The 21,866-nt window shown below is 52.6% G+C and overlaps 1 protein-coding gene across 1 annotated transcript in view; it reads right to left on the bottom strand.

The window, feature by feature from the left end:
• The window catches only part of LOC144277403 (discoidin, CUB and LCCL domain-containing protein 1-like), a 48,674-nt gene that overhangs the window by 24,092 nt on the left and 2,716 nt on the right, over positions 1–21,866 (bottom strand). The window contains exon 3 of the mRNA XM_077838163.1: positions 2,467–2,598. Coding sequence (XP_077694289.1) covers positions 2,467–2,598 — 132 coding nt within the window. The remainder of the gene's footprint in view (positions 1–2,466; positions 2,599–21,866) is intronic.

The raw sequence follows: 21,866 nt of genomic DNA, 5'->3' as shown, positions 1-21,866 counted from the left end.
CCGGGTGGCTGTCTGCTGGGGCACCAGGAGTGGGGAGCCAGCTACAGCAGGAGGGGGCATGCTAGTGGTGGGTCCCTTCTTCCACAGTGGTATTTTGTATGGTGTTATCTATGTGATAAAGTGCATTTAGCACACACCACTGCTCACTTGGCCTGCTTTCTGACCAGCTCCCCGGGCTGTATTTTAACATGCCAAACCACCTAGCAGTTAACAGATCCAAACTGGAGTTTTAAATCCACATACTGCAGACATGTTTCCTCCTCTCCTAAATGTGGAATCCCTCCCCTTTCTCCACCACCGCCCCCTCCAAATTACACCGGCTCAAGGCCCAGGCTGGGTGAGATTCAGTCCTGAGCCAGTTTTAAGGTCTGTCACAGCCCTGCAGTTCTGGGACTGGGAGATTTGTACCTGTGACATTCCATTCCATATTCCTTATGAAAATATGCTTATGATATGGTTATGACAAAACATGGCTCATATAAGATGTCATTGGAAAGGTTATGATTTACTGAATGTGATTATCCAATTTGTACGCATGTATCATTTCTGTATCTAAAGTTAGAAATATGGACTATGTAACAATTACATCTGAGTGTGTATTGGGAAGACACCCACCAGAGGAAAGGCCATCCTATTCCGATTCAATGGGCCATTAGGAGGAACAACAAGACTGTGAAGATACTAATCTCTTTCCCTCCTGGGAGGTGTCCTGGGACAGAGCTGTGACGCTACTAGGTCAGGTGGTCTTGTCACCTCAGACTGAACATTATCTGGGATGTCTTGTAACTTTCCACTGAAAGGGAAGATGGGTCAAGTTTGGGAAACAAAGGATTCCCGCCTTGTGTAAATCGTATTTAAGGGTGGGGAGGAAGACAAACTAGACTCTCCTCTTCTGCCTCAGGGCTTCCAAGAAGAAAGACTGTTGAAAGTACCTGAAGGGACAAAGAAACCAACCTGAAGGGAAAGGCAGGGGTGAGTCCAGACTGAAACAAGAGTCCAGTCTGTAAGAAAAATAACTGGAACTCAGAGCTACAGAAACTTGCATCCTGCCTAAATTCAAGATTTAGGGAGAGAAATTACTATTTGTAACCAATTTCTTTAGTGAAACAAGCTTAGTTTGCGTGTTTGGTTTAATTTGCTTAGTAATCTGCTTTGTTCTGTCTGTTATCTCCTGTATTCACTTAAAATCCACCTTTTGTAGTTAATAAACGTATTTCTTTTTTATAATATAACCCAGTTTTTGCAATTCATAATGGGGAGGGGACGGGGGGGGGGGGGAGGAAGAGGCTGTGCATACCTTCCTTCACATTGAGAGAGGAGGTGGATTTCATAACATACCTTTGGGTCTGCGATCCAAGGGAAGTGGACACCTGAGTGCTGGGGCAAATCCCTTGAGCTGAGTCTTCCCAGAGCTGATCTCAGTGTCTGTTTCATTCTGCAGCTGGGTGTGGCCCTGCCTGTGTCTGTGCTGGAGGAGGCTTAAGAGCCTGGCTCAGCAAGACAGGTAAAAAGGGTGCCCAGGCTGGCAGAACAGGCAGGCTCAGCGGTGTCCCAGTACATCAGGTAGCATCTTATGGGGGACAACCTCTCACAATACCATCAGAAAGGATTCAAAAGGGGAGATTCCCATGTTTCTCATGGGGCCCCAGCACTCAATTCTAGCCCTAGGAGGCCCTGAAGTACCATATTTTTAAATTGTCACATTATTGTGTCTAGAAAAGTGAATGCATATCCTTTTTTAAAAAGATGTCTGTTTATTGTAATTTTTCTCTCCCTGCACTGGTTAATGGATGGTAACGAAGACACCTGGCTTTGAGGGTGGAAATTGATGTGTAGTCCAACATAATTTTGCAAAGCTCTTTAAGTGAGATCCCTGCAATATTTTTTCTGTAATGTGTGTAGTGGATACAGAACTCATGATGGCAGGGTGGTGGTATAAAGGGTTAATTGGCATGAGCCCGGAACAACTTGCACAGCTCGATCACAGGGGCAGCATGTATGTGTCCAGGGGCAGCTGTGTGAATAAGGGAATTTTTGATTTGCTGGCAATTCTGAAAAATGGGGGGGTAATAGTTTCAGGTCCAAATCCTGCTGTCAGCCCAAATGTGGTTGTAACAGCAACATGAAAGCCCTGGGGATAGGAAGACAGCGTCATTTGGGGACCTCTGAGCCCTTGGTCTCTGGTTATCCCGCTCGGGAGAAGGACCAGAGCATAGATGTTGTGAGGGATCCTCTTGGCCTACCGACCCCTGCTTTGTCAGGAGCATCCATACAGAGCTGGGCTTGGTAGTGTGCTGGTGGGGGAAGGATCCGCCAGCATGGACTCCTGGCTGCGGGGCCTTCTGTCCCCATGGAGAGGGGGCTGGATCCGTGTGGTGCAACTTGTGTCCTGTCCCTTCCCCCGCTCCCCAGGACCAGCAGTCCCCTGCTTTTCACTCCATGCTGTGGCTGGACGGTGCCTTGTACCTGGGTGCTGGCTGGTCGCGTAGGAGAGCAGGAAACCGCGCCCTGAGCGGTGAGTGGTGCTGTTGAACTGGACGGTCACAGAGCTGGAGTTCATCACCAGAGGTGTGGGGTTTGAATTCCCACAGTACGGACCTGTGGAGGGAGAAGAGGCCCCTGAGTGACATACACAGAAACATGGGGGAATTTTCCTTCTCCGCTGGTGCCAATACCAGGAGAGATGGGCAGAGACCTTTGTCTCCTTGGGCAAAGGGCTCTGCCGCCCCTGTTCTGAACCACAGTCATCGGGCTCTTTATCAGCTTTTGCACACTGACCATGGCCATGATCCGTCGCGTGTCTGCTTTGCCTCCCCATCACCAACGTCCATGAGCCAAAATCTGAATCACCAGCTTGCACCCACCACTGCGACCTTTTTGGGGAGGGTGGATAGAAGGGGGCCCAGATCAGACCTAGCCACGGCTATGAAAGAGGAGAGGAAGGTGCTCCAAGCACGGAAGGAGAAGGCAACAGCGTGGGTGAAGGAAACTGGGCTAGAGGTGGGCCTGGGCAAAGCTAGCGAGAAGAGATTAGAAGAGAGATGCAAACAGGAAAGGGAGCTGTGCAGGTGATGTGGGAGGTAGAGGAGGGATCAGACCATGACGTGGTCCAGGTGGCAGGAACAGGAGATTATTCTGGCAGCAGGACTGGAGGGGAGCAAAGTGTGGGTATGTGTCACCAGCAGATAAAGAATGGAAGAGGGAGGGATTTAAACGTGTTCCAAAGCAGCCTCAGCTTTTCTCCTGGCATTTCAGCTCAGGGCTGCAGTAACTGGGATGAGGAGAGCAGATCTGTTATTACTACTGCTCCGAAAACCCATAGAGCCTCCCCAAAGATCCCTGCCAAGCCGGTCCCTATTCCTCGTACTTCAAACCCAATTCTGCAGCCCCCAAAGACCATCGCAAATCTCCCCTTGACTTGAGCGGGAGCAGGGATGAGCCCTTAACAAAAAGACCGAAGGGCTGATTTCAGCCAAGACACATTCTAGAAGAATGTCTCCCCTGTAGGATGCTGGCCACGTTCAGTGGGGAAATGCTGGCTCGCTCGCCGCGTGGGAGGCCGGCTGCAGTGTCACTGCTGAGCAATACGGGCTGGCCCAGATGGTCAGACGCTTTCTGCAGTGCTGAGTCTGCTTCCGAAGGGGCGGCCAAGCACAGCAGCAAAGTGAGCAGACACCCAGCAGAGTCCTCTCTGCTACGGATTATTGTAGGGTGCCCTATGCATTCCTAATGGGGCCACCCCATTCCCCTTCCCTACATCTACTTTTCACCCCACTCCATCCTCAAGGCCCCTTTCGCTGAGAGACTGAACAGGTCTTATACCTTCCTCCGCAGCAGCTGGAGCTCGGCTACTGTCAGACCCTGGAACCGGGACAAAATGGAATTGCCAGAAGCGATCAGACCCGATGTCTCATTTTTGAGCCCTTCAGCATCATCGACCACAAGGGCGCTGTGAGTCATGCACAATGCTGCTTCTCCCTGCCCCACTCAGGGACACTATGCTGCAGCCACACACGTCGGCTGGAAGTGAAGGCTCCTTCCTGCCAGTGCGCAGCTATAACGGTATCATTAGCAACAGGACCTTTCCTCCTGTAGGATCCCAGAGGGCTTCCTGTGGTGCTTATGTCCAGGAATCACTTTGCCCACCACTGAAATGCAGCCACCTCTGAGATGAAAGATGGCAGCTCTTTAACAGTGCACAGTAGTGCTAAGCAGTTTAGGATGGGAACTGATAGATACTGGGGTTGGTGCTGCTCCTGGCAGCTTAGAGCCTGTAAGTGTACTGCAAGGGGTCAGGGGAGAATCCCCCCAGAGCAGTAGCACAGTAGGGAGGATATCAATGGCCCTACACTGCCCATTTCTCATGTGACACTGGAGTGGGGCCTGGGACAGGATGGGAGTACACATCCTATGGAGAAGCACAATGCAAACTATGGAAATTCTAGGCTGTGGCCTGTGTTGTTAGAAAATTAGGCCTTTAAAGGACCTCGTGCCCTACTGAGAGGAAAGGGGAGTTTACACCTCTCGCCAAACTCTTCTTTCAGGCCAAGGATACGTTTACGCCAGGAATAGTTGTACTGCTGGTAGGCACAGCTGCTTCCGCTTTAATCCAGTGAGTGCGGGTAACACTAGCAGAGAAGACTTGAGTGGCTAGCACACGTTGCTACCTCGAACAAGCCCACCAGTGACTCTGGGTGGGTACTTGGATGCTGGCCAAGGCTTAGTCTGTGCAATTGCATCTACACTGCTAATTGTTATGTGCGCTAGCTAGATTAAAGCCAGTGTGGCTATGCCTAACAAACCCCTGCTATACATACACCTTCATTTGGGGTTTAGATGGTCCCTTAGACCAGTGGCTCTCAACCTTTCCAGACTACTGTACCCCTTTCAAGAGTCTGATTTGTCTTGCATACCCCAAGTTTCACCTCACTTAAACAACTTGCTTACAAAATAAGACATAAAAATACAGAAGTGTCACACTGCACTATTACTGACAAATTGCTGACTTTCTCATTTTGACCATACAGACACTCCCTGGGTTACGCAAGACCTGATTTACGCAAATCCGCGCTTACGGAAAAAGTTCGTTTTTTTGGCGTAATGGTCGGGTATACGTTTCCGACTTATGTAAAATTCGAGTTACGCACGGCATTCCGAAACGATTGCGTAAGTCAGGGAGCGTCTGTATAATTATAAAATAAATCAATTGGAATATAAATATTGTACTTACATTGCAGCGTATAGTATACAGAGCAGTATAAACAAATCGTCGTCTGTATGAAATTTTACTTTGTACTGATTTTGCTAGTGCCTTTTTACGTAGCCTGTTGGAAAACAAGGCAAATCTCTAGGTGAGTTGATGTCCCCCAGGAAGACCTCTGCCTACCCCCAAGGATACACATACCCCTGGTTAAGAAGCACTGCCTTAGACAGTGCTTTCTCTGGAAAAGTTTCCTTCACAACCATAAGGGCTAGAAATTTAGAGCCAGACCCTGAGTTAGTGTGAATCAGTGTAGCGGCTTTGACATCAGTGGAACTAGACTGGTTGACACTCACTGAAGATCTGGCCTTCACTTTTTTTTTAACTGAAGCCTTAAACGGGGCATAATTTGAATTGGGAGGGGGAGGGCGAGGGTGGGATCAGCAGAGCAGGAGTTTGTCTCGTCTGTCCTGAACTAAACAGAAGACCCCAAACTCACTTTGTTTCTGACCTGGCTGGAACCTCCCCATCTCTGAGATGAATGGCTGGTGCCACTGAGTTCTGTATCAGTGGGGAAAATGCCATTGCACCGGCAATCACTTCAAAGTGTGCGCTGAATCAGGCCAGCAACCCAGCCCATCTAACCAGGACAGGAGAATGGCAGGTTCCAGATCTCTCTCCAAGCAGCTTGGTGCCTACTCGCTCCCAGAGCCAGAAAAATATCTGCACTCCTTTGGGCTTCTGGTATGCAAGGCAGTGGCAAGGCAAGACTCCCACAGGGTTCCCTGAATAATTTCTAATGAGGGCCTCTTCTGAATTACGTCATGTCTGGGGATCAGGAGACAGGCAATCCTAACGCTCAGCTCTTATCAGGCAGCTGTAATCGCTTGCTCCACGTACTGGATGGACACATGCACTGGCTGGGCTGCCCCAGTGTAAACTACTCTTCTTCACTGGAAAAAAAATCCACCTCACAAATGCAAGCAGAACCAGTGGCTATTAATTTGGCTGATGGCCCTTAAGGATCAGGACAAGACTAAGGGGGCATCTGTTTAGGCTCCCTGTCCCTCACCTTCCTCTTTGCACAAACCAGACCCAGCAAATAAACCCTTTAGGCCTCAAACTATTTACTTCCAATGAATTTGCCTGCGCCGTCTCCCTGATTAAAACTTCAGCGTAAGCAGCTGATGGTGCCGGTCAGATGGCCTATGGCAGGGGTGGCCAACCTGAGCCTGAGAAGGAGCCAGAATTTACCACTGTACATTGCCAAAGAGCCACAGTAATTGTCAGCAGCCCCCCATCAGCTCCCCCACCCCACTCCCAGCACCTCCCGCCCACTGGCAGCACCACCAATCAGCGCCTCCCCCTCCCTCCCCGCACCTCCCGATCAGCTGTTCTGTGGTGTGCAGGAGGATCTGGAGGGAAAGGGGAGGAGCGAGGGCATGGCAGGCTCAGGGGAGGGGGCGGGAAGGGGTGGAGTGGGGGCAGGGCCTGTGGCAGAGCCAGGGGTGGAGCAGTGAGCACCCCCCGGCACATTGGAAAGTTGGTGCCTGTCGCTCCAGCCCCGGAGTCGGTGCCTACACAAGGAACTGCATATTAACTTCGGAAGAGCCACATGGGGCTCCGGAGCCACAGGTTGGCCACCCCTGGCCTATGGGAAGAACCTGTCCTGTCCCTTTGGTTCCTAGTGGGGCAGGTTCCCACATCCTCAAACCACCGTCACTGTTCTTCCCTTCACCGCTTTTGCAAAGTCTTGGTAGAGAGGCCAGGGGCTGGATAGGCCATTCTGCTCTACTCTATCTATTGTACCACCCGTCACCGTGGTATCTGGGCACTGTCCAGAAATGCATGGAGCCTAAGGACTAGCAGCGTGCCATGGTCCATGAACTCCCTCCACCCTCTGGGGTGGTCTCCCAAGGGCAGGGTGGAGGAGGCCCCGTGGCAGGGCGTCTGTCCTGCCCCTGGTCTGCGGGTGGAGGACGTCACTCCCCCAACTTGCCCCAGCCCTGTGTTCAGTGAAGAGTACACCACAGGGCCCAGTTCTCCTCTCCCGGACGCCAGGCGAGAGCGTGAACCAGGAGTAGCTCTGCGGAAATCCCTGGGCCTGACTCTGACCTCACGCAGCCTTTACACCAGAGTAACTCTGTTTATTTCGGTGAGTGGCTCCTGATTTGCTGCAGTGCAAGAGCAGAGCAGAATTGGGCCCATTATAGGGACAGTTTGTTCAAATATTGCCTTTCCGCCGAGGTCCAGCCCACGCAGGACTCTCTTGCCAGATTTTGTGCTGCCCTCCCGTTCTGCCTTCTGGGCTTGCTTCCTGCAAGAGCCTCCAATGTGCTGACAATGCACAAAACCTTTTAAAGTGACAGTGCCCTGATAAAAATCTTAGGGCCAGATCTCGAGACTGGCCTGAGCACCCTGGCTCATTGCAGTGAGTGAGGGGTAAAAGCACAGGTGGGCTTTCTGCCACTTTCCCACCTCTCTCCTGATCCTTGTGGCTGGTGGGGGCCAAACCTCACTCAGTGCAAGTTGGAGCAGCCTCATGGCTGCTCTAACTCTCACTGGTGGGTAAGTGTTTTGCTGGCCAGGATTCATGGAGAACATCATACTCTGGCCCCACCCCTAGCATATCCCCTCCCTGACCCCAGCCCAACCAGTAACACCTCCAACACCAGGAAACCAAAGCAATCTCTGCACCAGCTGCAGATTCCTACACGGATCAGGGGTTGCTTTAAATCTCCTTTGTGCTGCTGGACTGGTGCAAAAGAGGGTCAAAGATCCGTCCCTAGCATTTTAAATCCCTGGCCTCTCCTCTATTGCTGATCATAGAGCCAGTTTAAATAGTGAGGGTCTGAGCCACAGTGGGTGTAAGTTGGTCCAGCTCCACTAACTTCACTTACACTAGCTGAGGATCTGGGCCTAAGTCTGGAGGAAAGGCTCGGCAGGTGGGTGGAGAATGCAGCGACTGTGAGGCAATCTGAGAGAGTTTGCAGATGATGAAAGGGAACCACAGAGCTGGCAGACACTTCCCACGTGGGGGAGGGGTCCAAAAATGAGACGTCATGCTCTAAAAAGGAGGTTAGTGGGACTCGGACTTGATGGTGAATAAAGAGCCAGGAAAGGTGATCTAGGCTTAAAGGTAGAGGTGAGTCCAAGCTGCTCAGATCAGGGTCTGTTCTGGTTCAAACCCATTACAGAGGACAGTGACCTTGTATAAGTCACTTTACTGCTCTGTGCCTCGGTTTCCCCATCTATAAAAGAGGGAGATTAATATTGATCAGTGGTGGACACGGCTTAGTTCACGTTTAGAAAGTGGTTGGAGATCCTAGTGGAATGCCAAGGGTGGTTCTCTTCACAGCCTGTGTAACTGTGGCTAGGTAATTTTTAACTACATTCACAGATTTCCTGGGCTGATGAGATGCTGAAGCCCAGGGGAAGCATGACAAGTTTAGATCTAAGCACCTGACCCATTCTCTGTAGCTTGATTGGTCACTTCCTGCTGTATCTTCCCCCTCTCCCTTTCTTGCTGTGTTTAAGAATAGCTCTGTGTAAGGGCAGAAGCTCGTCTCTCTCACCAACAGAGATTGGTCCAATAAAAGGTATTCCCTCACCCACCTTGTCTCTCCAATATCCTGGGACCAAAACAGCTACAACAACACGGCGTATGCTACTCAAGAGACACTTGTGAACTGCTGGAGGAATTCTCTGCAACGTGTGGCCCTGGCTCTTGAACAAACCTGGCAGTGCTCACGTGGACAGAGGGTCCTTCAGCAAGGAACGTCACACCTCTCAAATACCATGGTGCTCATTCCAGGCGTTGGCCCTTGTAGCACTGAGGACAACAGGAAGGACAAAAGAGGACTCATGGATAGTGCAAGGGATTCAGTCAGGACTCCCGGGTTCTATTCCAGGCTCTGACACTGATTCACTGTGGAAGCTTGGGCAAGTCACATCCCCTCTCTGTGCCTCAGTTTCCCTGTCTGTACAATGAGGACGGAATTTATTTTCCCACCCCTTCCAAGATTGACACTTTTCTCCAGACAAGGTCTACAAGCCTTCATCCTCACCTCAAAGAAGCTATTCATAATTGCTCATTTAAAGACAACCTGAGAGGGATTTTTTTAAATGGGCTTGTGTCAAGTCTGGTTGTTCTGGATGTCTCAAGGATGTTTACAGTGAGAATGTGCATCTTAAATGAAATGGTTTCAGTCTTTAACAAAGGATTCCTTACGCCATAGAGTTCATTAGGCATTTGAGTTAAATAAGTACGAACCAAAACAAACTATGGGACCTGTCCTGAGAGAATGGAAATGCGGGTGGCACCACTGAAGTCAGAGTTCTATTAATTTTACATCAGATGAGGATCTGGCCCCAAGTTTTAAGCCATCTGGCTAAAAATCCCTTCCCCTCCAAATTGCTCAGCTTCCTGTATCCTGGCTCTTGTGATGTTGTCATTTTATGAGTTCTGCGGCCACCACAGAGTCTCAAAGGGCAGATATATTAAATTCCAATTTTAACAAGCAAAGGGAATGGTGGCGGGGCGGGGGTAACATGCTGTTCAGGACACCCAGAACTTTGAGCCACTGTGTTCTGTCTCTGCCTCAGCAAGAGAGAGCTTTGCTGGAGATTTGACTGTGTCAGCTCCCTGCCATGCCAGCCTGTCTTCCTCATCGGCAAACTCCTCGAGACTCTACCAGTCTTCACCTTGCCTTGCAGGTGCGCTCAAGTTTCCCAGAGACATCTCTCTGCAGCCATCTCCTGCAACACGCCCGTAAGTTATTACATTTATTGCTCCTTTCAAGAGACAACGCACTGCAACTTGCTAATACAATCGAGGGTTTGGCAAACACTCTTCTTTCAATTACAGCACTGGGTTGGTTGCTATTCAAAGTAAAACAAGTTCATTAAACAAAAGCCAGGTAACGATGCCAAGGAGAAGGCATAACAATAGTATTGTGTCCGGCCTGATAAGCGTTGGTGACACAATGTAGTGAACCGCCTGTGGCCCCAGGGGGAAGAAATCAAACCCTGAAAAACTTCCAGACCTGTTTTATGCATCGTAGAGAAGCAAAAAAAAAAAAAAGAGAACCCAACTCCAATGCTGATTTTGCTGATTTCTTCTCAAAGGAGACAGATGCTCTGAGCACTAAGATCACCAACAGCTTCTCATAACGTCTCTTCTACTCCAGCAGCCTCCAATGCTCCAATTCCAGAGCACAAGCCTCCCACTTACTCTCTTGCCCAACAGCCATCCCTTCCAAATGGATTTCAACACCCCCTCTGCCCGCCTGACTCTATTCCCACAGGCTCCGCTTTCCTGCTGAAAGCTGCCAAGTGTCACATGCTTCAATGGCAACAGTGCTTGGATTTTGAAACCACCGCTGGGTGGGGGGAAGAAAAAAAAGCCCTGTTGAGTTATTGCTTCCGTCTCCCCAGCCACAGTGGTCAGGGTTGCAAGAGGCTAAAGCACAGCTCCCCAGCGCTGTTAGCAAAACCAGCCACGCTGCAAATAATCTGTGTCTGCACCTTGGTTACCCACACTAGCAGAGAGAGGACCACGTGTTGTAACCAGTGATGAGCTGCCAAAATCTTAACAACTGGTTCCCTCCTCACCCCACGAGGGGGTCGTTGCCCACCCCCACCCCCCGGGACTCCTGCCCCATCCAATCCCCCACGTTCCTTGATGCCCCCCCCGGACCCCTGCCCCATCCACCCCTCTCCCCTATCCCCTGACTGCCCCCAGAACCGGGCAGGAGGGTCTCATGGGCCACAGTAGTGGGTGCCCACCCCACCCCTAAGAGTCAGAGGCACCTGCCGGGGGTGAGGTGGGGAGACCCAGCAGTGCTTACCTGGGGCAGCTCCCAGGAAGCATCCGGCAGGTCCCTCTGGCTCCTAGGGGTGGGGGAACGTAGCTGGGGGGGAGCAGGGGGAGCGGCCGCTCCCCCCACTGATGACATCAAAAGTGGTGCCTTAGGCGCTGACTCCATGGGTGCTCCAGCCCTGGAGCACCCACGGGGAAAATTTGGTGGGTGCAGAGCACCCACCGGCAGCTCCCCACCCTACGCCCAGCCCCAGCTCGCCTCACCTTTGCTCCGCCTCCTCCCCTGAATGCGCAGCCCCGCTCTGCTTCTCTGCACCCCCCCCCCCCGCTTCCCGTGAATCAGCTGTTCGGCAGGAAGCCTGGGAGGGCTGAGAAGCAGGCGGCAGCTTCGCGCTCAGGCCCAGGGAGGTTGTGGTTCCCTCCTCGCGCCCCCGCCCTCCCCCCTCCTCCGCCACAGCTCCCCTCCGCCTCCCTGGGCCTGAGTGTGAAGCTGCTGCCTGCTTTTCAGCCCGCCCCGGCTTCCCGCGTGAACAGCTGATTCACGGGAAGCCCGGGGGGTGGGGGCGGAGAAGCAGAGCAGGGCGGCACGTTCAGGGGAGGAGGCGGAGGCAGAGCAGAGGTGAGCTGGGGCTGGGAGCGGGGCGGGGAGCTGCCGGTGGGTGCTCAGCACCCACCAAATTTTCCCCTTGAATGCTCCAGGGCTGGAGCACCCATGGAGTCGGCACCTAAGGCGCCACTTTGGGCCGATTAAATTTAGAAGCCCTTTTAGAACCGGTTGTCCCTCGCGATTGTCCCTCGCGGAACAACCGGTTCTAAAAGGGCTTCTAAATTTAACAATCGGTTCTAGCGAACCGGTGCGAACTGGCTCCCGCTCACCACTGGTTGTAACCCATTGGTTCATTGTGTTACGTCTTGCTCTGCTAGTGGCTGGTGTTCAAACAGGAAGATAAGACCCTACTACTGCTACCAGCTAATAGTTACTACTTTAGCTCAAGTGAGAGTTGCCTGTTCCAGGTTCAGTCCCTGTTGCTGCCCTGTAGAGTATGTGTGGGGAGTCACTGTGTTAGCACAATTCCAGTAGTCTACACAGGACCTATGGTAGCTGTTTATAAGAATTTAGGGCAGGCCAAAGGGACTTCAGTGAGCAAGGGACACACCCACCGTTGGTCTGTTCAGGCTGTAATTCAGAAGTGCTGCCAGATTCCTCGCCAATGCTAAATTCTCGCCTCGCAGTATGCCTGAGCAATGCTTTCCAGCATCTCTGGTTGGCTAGCAGACTCCGTCCCATCTTGCTGGATGATGACCTGGTTTCGATTATACAGGCCTTCGTCACCCCCGGGGTAGACTACAGCAATGCAGTTAGTTGGGCTTGTAGCCATCAGCCCCTGGGGAAACTCCAGCTAGTACCGAACGCTGCAGCCCGTCTCCTCGGCAACACTGGCTCCTGCATGCACATCAGACCCAGCCTCTGCTCTCTGCACTGGCTCCCCGTCCAATACCAAAGCTGAAGGTCTCAGTCCTTGTCTTCGTGGTGCCTGGGCGCAGCACGTCTAGAAGAGGCTGAAGTTCCAGGATGGGCATTGTGATTTGACAGCTCTGCTTCTCAGGAACAATGGGACTTTCTACCAGAAAGCTCATCTGGGCAGGAGACAGAGCCCTCTGCGGCAGCAGTCTGAGGCTGTGGAATGAACACTCAGCGGGACAAAGGGCCATCACAAACCTCCCGCTCCAGGTGCACTTCTGCAGCCTGCCTTTGCTAACACACACAGCAGCATGTAGATATAAATGTCCCTCCAAATCCCTACCTGAACAAAAGCCTCCACTGCAGACACGATTCCTCCCCTGGGGACCAGAGGCGGATTATGGTTTTGTGGGGCCCTAAGCCAGCGCAAGTGGGGGGCCCCTCCCCACCCCTTCCACCTGTGGTTCCCCCCGTCCTCCCCAGCACTCCTGCCGGGGAGCGGGGTTGGGCACAGGGGTGCCCCAATTGGCCGGGGCCCCTGGGGATGGGCTCTGTTGGCCCAGGGGCTAATGTGCCACTGGGGAGAGCGTGAACGAGAGAACGAACCACACACACAATAGATGTTAGTCCTGTCACTTAATGCAGGACTGGAAGATGCTCAGATACTACAGGGGTGAGGCTGGGAAAAGGACCCGACAAGAAGGAAAACCTAGGCTGTCTATCAAGCAAAGTGTCCTACGGGTGCGAGTGGCTAGATTGTGGGACAGCCTGTCATTGGGTAGCAGGTGCAAGAGCCATTGCTTGAGTCACTTAAACCTCAGGGCAACGCATCGGCCAATGCACTGCGGGGAACAACCCTGCCCGGTCTAGGCGGACGGACATGACGTGATGCTGGCCTGGGGGTGGGAGGCGAACATGAGGGATGCCTGACATGGAGACCTAATGAGCCAGTGTAAGTGCGATCAGAGTCTCTGGCCTTTTCGAGGCCCCTCCCCACTGACGTCAGCAGAGCTCAGCGCTTCGCAGGCTGGCTCTTGCCCTGTGTTAGCAGTGGATGGTGCCAGGGCGGAAGCCCGATCGGCAGAAGTACTGAGCACCGAGAACCACACCTGAAATCAATGGGAGCTGCAGGTGCTCAGCACCTCTGAAAATCAGGCCTGTACTGAGGAAGGGGACAAAATAATCATATTCGGGAAACCCCTGAGACAAATCAATCCGACTCAATGGATCTGCACCTGGGATGGATTTGGCCCCTCCTGTTTTGGGCTGCATGAACCCCAGCAGTGGCTAAGTTTACTGGGGGAAGAGATCAATGCTCAGCACCCCCAGAGACACATGAGGAATTCTGATTAAAAGCCCGTGGGTGGGATAGAAACGAACCGTGTAACCTTCCCTTCCCCCCAAGCCCTCCCACGCTACAGATGAGTCACCCCAAATTTAGACTGTGCATCATTAAGACCTTGTGTCCCAAGGCGAGAGAAGAGCCTCCAGCTGTGTTTTGAAAACCCTGGCTCTGGCTCTCTAGGGATGGAAGGGTGGTGGGGAGGGGGGTCCTGTCTGGGGAAGATTCCCCCCCTCCACCATTCGGCCAGCCCTGTATTACAGCCAGATGGCGGCATATGACACATGCTGTACCAGATGTTCCGGCGTTACTGACGTGTTTGGCATGTGCCGATTCAGGCTAGAAAATCCAAGCTGCCCCAATACACAGGGCTGCTTCCTCCAGGCTGTCAATGCAGCCGAGTCAGCTAAACACCCCGCTCTCTCCTGCGTTACATCCGTTCTGCTGCGACAAGCAACCAGCAAGGTCATGACCACAGGGTCAGTAAATCGGACCCAGGAAGTTTAACCCTGCACAGAGCTAGCACCAAGCACTTTGTGTGTTGAGCTGGGGCAAGGCGGGCACCAGTAGCTAGATCAGGGTTTGTGACACAGCTCTGTTACTATTCTTCTATCAGTGACCTGTCTATCTTATGGTTTTCTCTCTCTATCGAGCCGGTCGCTGTAGTAACTAGTGACTTTCCACAACCGTCCTGGGACTCAGGTGAATATTATCTTCCCAGTTATGCAGCTGGAGAAACTGAGGCACAGAGCGGAGCAGTGACTTGCCCTAAATGAGTCAGTGGAAGAGCTGGGAATAGACCCCGGAACAACTGCTATAATCACTAAACATCAGAGGCCCCAATCCTCCAACCAGCTTCGGTTGTACGCTACATACGTCCACTTTTGACCAACCACCCCCAGCTCCAAATGCCCTTCCTTCAAGCTTTGCGGGAGTTTCGATCTGGGTCCAAACTTTGTGGCTCAGACTCCACTCACAAGGCAACACGTCACAAAACAAGAGGCTGCAATATCCAGTCTAGCCAAGCTGCACTAAGCACAAGGCCAGAGATGGGATGGGGGACAGAGGGGCTTTCAGTCATCTTTGCAGCCTCCAGATCCGGGAGCCAAACTATTAGGACTCAGACCACGAGTGTAAATCAGAGCAGCCTTAAGGCTGCTCTAATTTAGTCAGGGGGCTCATGGCCCCTGGGTCTCTCCCAGCAGCAGGGGATTGCCAGCTACAGGGACCCTCTAGCCTTGCCCACTTCTCCTGGATATGCTGCCTGCACTGCTACGGTGCAGCAGTTGGAGTTGGGCTGCAGGGCTGGCTCGCTATGTATGTATTGCTGTGATTCATCTGAAGTGGGGCCGATCACTAGCCAGAAGCGACATCTGAGTCAGAGTGAGTGAATCCCACATCCTCATCCTGCTCAAACAGCACTTCCGAGAGGCCTCTGTTTTCCCAAGGACAGTGCCAGTGAGGAGAGCAGCGGGAGGGACTGGAAGCCCCTCTTCCAACCACAACACTCAGCTCGTCCTGTCCTCGGCCCCTCTCCCACTTTAAACCAACTTTTCCACAGCACTTCCCACCCTGCTGAGCCCCGAGGGGCCTTCCCAGCTGTGCCGACAGAGGAAGGGAGCAGACCGTTGAGTTTAACCCTCTACAGTTCACAGTGAGCGATAATTACAGGGATGCCTGGTCCAGCATGTTGGGATGAATATTGGGATCAAAATGCATGAATCAGGGCCCAAATCCTGCCAGGTGCTGAGCTCCTGCACAAGTCAATGGGAGTTCATTGGTATTAATGTGGCATCCAGGCTCCGTGTGTTGTGTCCCCCTCTAGTGGCTGGTATACATGTAGGAGAAGAGTCTACTACTGCTAGTAATTAGGCAGAAGCTAATCCCTCAGTTCAAATGGTAGCAGCTCAGGCTTTGGGTGAGGAGTTCCAGGGTCTATCCCTTTCGCTGACTTTTGTAAGAATTCTGGCTGCTCAGCCGCTTTGAAAATCAGGCCCTGCGCTTGTCAGTTGTCCAACTTCCTTTCATGCAGCATGGCCAGGTGCTAGATCTAAAGCTTTAGATGCCACTCTCGGGTCCTTCCGAGCCCTGTCCGTCTTTATCTGGTTTGTCAAAAGTGCCTATCACCTTGCAATGTAAGCGCCAACTCTTGGGACCAAATTACTCCGGTCTCAGTGACGCCGTTCCCTTCCCTGCATGTGGCAGAACTGCAGACTTTGGCCCTTGCTCTGTATGTCTCTATCCGCACCATGCGTTTGTATTAATTGTACCTAACTCGGAGCCTTCTGGGGGAGCATGCACATGAGTGAGAGTGAGTGTGTGTGAGCGAGTGGGGGGTGTTTGTCTGAGTGTGCGTATATGTACGGGAGGCAGGTGGGGAGATGCACGTCTCTCGCACACTGCAGGATGAATGGCTGGTGCAGCAAGAGTGGACCAATTCTAAATAAACTGTTTCCAGTGCTTAGTCACCTGGCAGACAAACTGCTAATCCTCCCTCCGCACAGAAACTTCGCTTAGGAGTCAAGCAAGGGTTGTCGACTCCCCCGGCTTCCTCACCCCCATCCCTTCCTCTACCCAAGGCAAATGGGGTTGGCTGTTATTCTTATGAAGAGACAGTCACGTGGCAGCCCTCTTACTGGAATCTACAGCCACACACCGTGTCTGGGAACTCGCCTGAGATGTAGCGTTAGCTGCCTCCGATGGGCAGCCCCTTGGACCACCTTGTGTGGTAACACCAGAGTGACGGCTGGGCTGAGAACAGAAAAGGAGTCCGGGTGGGGTTTTAGGAATGGCAGCAGTTGTGGCTGTGGCTACTACAGCTGTAACCCGCACACCTCCTGGGTGTGGTGCTCTGTCCCCTCTAGTGGCACCGAGACCACGTAGAGATGAATGAGTCTGCTCTACAGCCTTAGCTGGGGCCACGTGGCTTTTAGCTCACGCAGTAGAGGCTCATGCATTTAGCTCCAGAGGACCCAGGTTCGATCCCGCCCGCTGATGACTGGGGTCTGTCGGTGTTACACAGCTCTAAGGTCTGGAGTGCTCTGGCTGGCAGGCTGGTCAGCCGGAGGCAGGATCATTGGAGGGGCTCTCTGGTCTGTTCTTCATCGTGTGGGGCCAGATGTCCAAAGGAACCCAGGACACCACAGCTCCCATCTCTCCCAGGAGTGATTACACTCTTCAGATCGGCTAAATGGTTCCCAATGGGGGCTGCCGGATGCCGAGCTCTACCGAAAACCGTGGCCCTCATGGCAGTGGTTATCTGCGGCTGGTGGGTAAGATCTACTGATGGATCACTCCCTCCCATTCTCTCAAACCTGCCCCCCACAGCGAACTGTGGCATTCTCTCTCCAGCTTGACGCTCTACCAGAAAGGTGACATGCTGATGCTCCATGGAGATCATCTGGTTTAGGAGCTCGGCGTGGAGGAGAGTTGGAATTATTAAGGTGGGAGCCCAATGAATTTCAAAGCGAGTTCACCAAGGAATGTTCCTCCATGGCCAGCGATCATGTGGTCGCCAAGAGCTTTGGTGGTGGGATAAGATGGCCAATGACAGACATAAACTGAATATCCAACCAGACCATCTTAAGGACCTAGCCAGAGATGGATTCGGGTTACTCTCCATCTGCAAAAGAGGCTACCTCCCTTTGCGATTTGCCACGATAGAGGGACAGTTCAGCACTGGCAGTGGCGAAGGCTGACTCAGCTAGATCTTCTCCAGCCCGTGGGACGACCCAGGTTGGATCCTAGCTTGCCCTGCTGTTGGCATCACAGCTCTTGCAAAGATAGGCTGCTCCCCAAGGCCGGAGCACGGTGGCGTGAAATCTCTCATTCCACACTGCTTGCCTCAGCTGTGTGGAGTTTGCCAGCTGTGTAATTTCCCACAGCAAACAAAACCAAACAATGCTGAGGAGACTGGAGCGAGAAGCTGCTCTCCTGTCCCAGCAGCAGGCATCCTGCCGCTCCGAGCCCCAGCTCCAGCAGAGCTTCCACAATTGGAAACCTCGGCAACCCGCTGAAGACGACACGCAGCCAGGAAAGCTTTGCTCCAGGCTAAAACTTGGTACAAAAGTCCCAGCCTGGGAGCAAGGATCTGTTCAGAGCGTTTGTGCCAGTCGGGAACAAGAGCCAGTGGGGTGAGCTATGTGGGCAAAAAAATCCAAGCAAAACTTACGCTTTTGTAACCAAAAAATGGCTTCAGTGCAAAGGCTACACTGGACACAAGCTGACCTACTGGGCCAAATTTTTTGTTGGTGTAAATTAGTGCCTCTCCAGCTCTATTAAGAGGAAACCAGTGATTGTAGCCCAGCGTTCCTGAGCAACCCTACAATAACAAACGGCAGCGTGGTGCAGCCTCGGCCTTCACGAGCAACCCTACAATAACAAACCGCAGCGTGGTGCAGCCTCGGCCTTCACGAGCAACCCTACAATAACAAACCGCAGTGTGGTGCAGCCTCGGCCTTCACGAGCAACCCTACAATAACAAACCGCAGTGTGGTGCAGCCTCAAGGCTCATGAGCAACCCTACAATAACAAACCGCAGCGTGGTGCAGCCTCGGCCTTCACGAGCAACCCTACAATAACAAACCGCAGCGTGGTGCAGCCTCAAGGCTCATGAGCAACCCTACAATAACAAACCAGTGTGCACGTGCATGAAAGAAAGGGAATTTTTAAAACTATCAGAAAGGAAACCAAATTCCATTTCAAGATATTACCAACAGATGGAAACAACCCATGTGAAATCGGGCACCCCGCACTCCAGAGAGAGGCCCTTGGGGAGCAATCGCTGCCCTGTGGCCCAATCTCTTTTGTTGGGTAGCTAGATCAGGCCTTGCAAGACGCATTAAAAATATACTGCCCACAACCCACGTGCAGCAAATGGCTCCCTGATTTGTTACCATATATAGGCAGCGGGGAGTGGGTGATGACACCGGAGGCCAGGGAGGCTCCGTCCCAGGGGTGCCGCATACAGCCTGCGAAATGTCAGGAAAATGGCAAGCTCATTCCAATGGTTTAAAAAAACTAAATCTCTGTCTTCCTCCTGCTGCGAGTGTGTGAATCCACAGCCAGAGCCGCCCTCGGCTACATGCAGTCTGCTGCCCTTGTAGCGGGGGGACAGCACGTGCGACTTTCTGACACCTCTTTGCTCTCCCAATCAGTGGGGGGCCCCCAGCTGCTTTAACTCATGGCCGCCTGCAATGGCCCCCAAGGCCCATTGCAAAGGCTGGGGATTGCTGGAGCACCCTGCTCTCCTCCTGGCATGTCCCTGTGCTGGTGGCAGTGGGGTATGTGGCTTACAGCTGGTTTTCCTGGCTCCATGCCACCAGGGAGATCCCCCCTTCATCAGAGGAATGCCCACTGCTGGGGCTCAAAGCAGCCTGGCCCAGGGCCAAGAACCTCACCCACTGACTTTAAAGAGAAGCTTATGCCTCCCTCCCATGCTGGAATTTGGTGCTCTAGAAAGGGAGACCAGGCCCCTGTTGGGCTGACTATCCCCTTGCATTGCACCATATGTGGTCATTTACACCTGGGCAATCTGAGTGCACCTGCATCGGTCAGATTTATACTCACTTAGGATAGGTGGAAAAAACCCCATAATGGACAGTTAAGAAATAACCTACCCAAAGCAGAAAACACTGCCCAACCTCTGGCCACTAATGACTGGCTTTGCCCTGAAGCAGCAGGGTTTATACCCAGTACACACTGTTTTTCTTTCCAATGCAGCTGTGGATTTCACAATTCTGCTCACCATTCTTGGCCGCAGTGAGATCTTGTGGCAGGGAGTTCCACTGGCCAATCATACGTAGCATGAGAAGTGTATTTGTATGAAATGTGTTTGGTATTTTCATTATCACCACGTCCTCTATAAAAATGTGGGGCTGGAAAAGTGATGACCCCCACCTCCCCAGATACATCTCGGGCCAGATGTATAGCCTGTCGGGTCCTGAGCGCCACTTAAACTCTGGCCTTAAGTGGCACAGTGGGAGCTGAGCACTTGAAAATCTGGCCCTTATTTTGGTGCCTAATGGGACACTAAGCTCTAAGTCTGTCTATGGTACTTACGTGATTCCGTCACCACTGTAGCTGTGCACCTCACAATCTTCAATGTATTTACCCTCCTACCACCCCTAGTAGGCAGGACAGTATTACTTGCCCCACTGGCAAACCTAGGCCCAGAGACACTTGCCCCAGGTCTCACAAGAAGCCCATGGAAGAGCAAAGAGTTGAACCCAGGTCTCCAAGTCATAGTCTAGTCCCCTAACCACTGAACCATCCTTCCTATCCTCACACCCTGTTACTGTTGCCCTTTCAACTAGGAGAGCAGGCTGGCCCTGACGGTCGGGTCATGAATCTGGGACTTTGGAGACCTGGGTTCAGTCCCCACTCTGCTACAGATTCCGTGTGACCTTGGGTTAGTTACTTAGCCTCTCTGTGCCCCACCTGTGCAATGGGGATGATAGCATTGCCCTAGGCGCAGCGGTGAAGAGAAGTCCATTCAGGACTGGAAGGTGTTCAGATACTAGGTATGGGAGTTCACAGAAGTACCCGGGGGGGAGAACTTGTGCTGGGGGAGGAGACAGAACACAATGGATCTTTAAAAGAGCCAGAGCCAGAGCCAGGAGATGTAAAGCTTTAACTCCCATGTGGGTTGTGCCCATTAACGCTGGGAGCTCTGCAGCACCCCGGGACACCCTGGAGCAGCTTTAAGCACAGTCTGTGGTATTTCAGAGTAGGAAAGAACCCAGGTGGGATGAACTTTTTTGGCAGCAACAGGGCCCTTGGCAACCACATGTGGTTCTAGCTCCTAAACATTTACTCGGCAGTTCACATGGAGTGAAGTGCATGATGCCAAGATAAACGGAGCCGCAGAGGTGACCTGCAAAGGGAGAGAAGTTGAGTTTGTGCCCTGCTTTGCTCCTCTGGGCTGGAGAAAGGGCTGAAAGGGGGTCACCCCGCCACCCCTGCTTGTTCTTTACCTTGGAAATACTAATGGCTTTGAGGGATTTCATGTGCAGGCCCTGGGAATAGCCTGTCCCTGCCTGGTTAGCTTCATCCCATGGCAGGAGCTGCTATATTAATGGCACTTCCCAGCTAGGAGCTCCAGCCCAGCGAGCGTCTGAGTCGCACAAAATGCAGCTCAACATTAATGACCCCTGCAAAATTGGGTAGCTGCCAGTACAAACAGGCAGCTACACTCTCTGTCCAGGCAGAGGAGCAGTATGTGTCCCCCGCACAAGGCGATGGAGGAGATGGGTGTGTGAGGTGAGGACAATGGACGTGGGGTGCATCCCCTGTGGTGTTGCCTGGGCCAGGGGAGAGATGGGGCAAGGCCAAAATATCTACTGCTGCAGGGCTCCTCCTATCCAACCCCCCCGCACGGTGACAGAGGCGATGGAAGACCCCTGGAGTTTACCCAACAATTGAGCTGCAGCAGCCTGTGCAATGTGGCTCCAACGCTGGGCTGCTAAACTCGGGGCCGGATCCCCCACCTCTAACTTCACAGCTGCCATCGAGGTCGCTGGGAGCTTGCACGAAGGGTGGTGTGATCTGGGGCAGCAAATCCAATGGGTCGCATTCTCTCCTGGGGTAAACTGGAGCAGTTCCATGGAGGCCAGTGAAGCCGCCCTGATTTACCCCAGTGGAGGACTGGGCCCCAACCCCTAACACAGGAGCCTGAACTACTTGCTACCAAATATTGAGTAAAATACCGTCCCGGGGATTTGTCCTTCCTCTGAACTCTCCCCAACAGGGCTAAATACACTGTGGGGGTGGGTGCGGAGAAGAAAGCCCTGGAGAATAGACTGTAGGAACAGTCCCGGCCCTGGGGATGGACTCAAGGATTTAAAAGGCATTTTCCGTCTCTGATTTCTATGGTTATTCAGAGACACATTTGATTTCCCTGCAGCGACCCTCTCCTGTGTCCCTTTGACGGAGCACAATGGGGCCCTCTCTTCGCTGTGCACTGAGCTTCCTGGCTGCTTGTCACTCAGCGCCTCTTTGTCGGGCAATTCCCTTCCGGCTTCAGGCTGTGCCACTCTGCGGT

The sequence above is a fragment of the Eretmochelys imbricata genome, chromosome 19 (assembly GCF_965152235.1).
Source record: "Eretmochelys imbricata isolate rEreImb1 chromosome 19, rEreImb1.hap1, whole genome shotgun sequence".
NCBI lineage: Eukaryota > Metazoa > Chordata > Testudines > Cheloniidae > Eretmochelys > Eretmochelys imbricata.
Note: the sequence above shows the minus strand (reverse complement) of the source record. Positions and strands in the feature narration are given on the sequence as shown.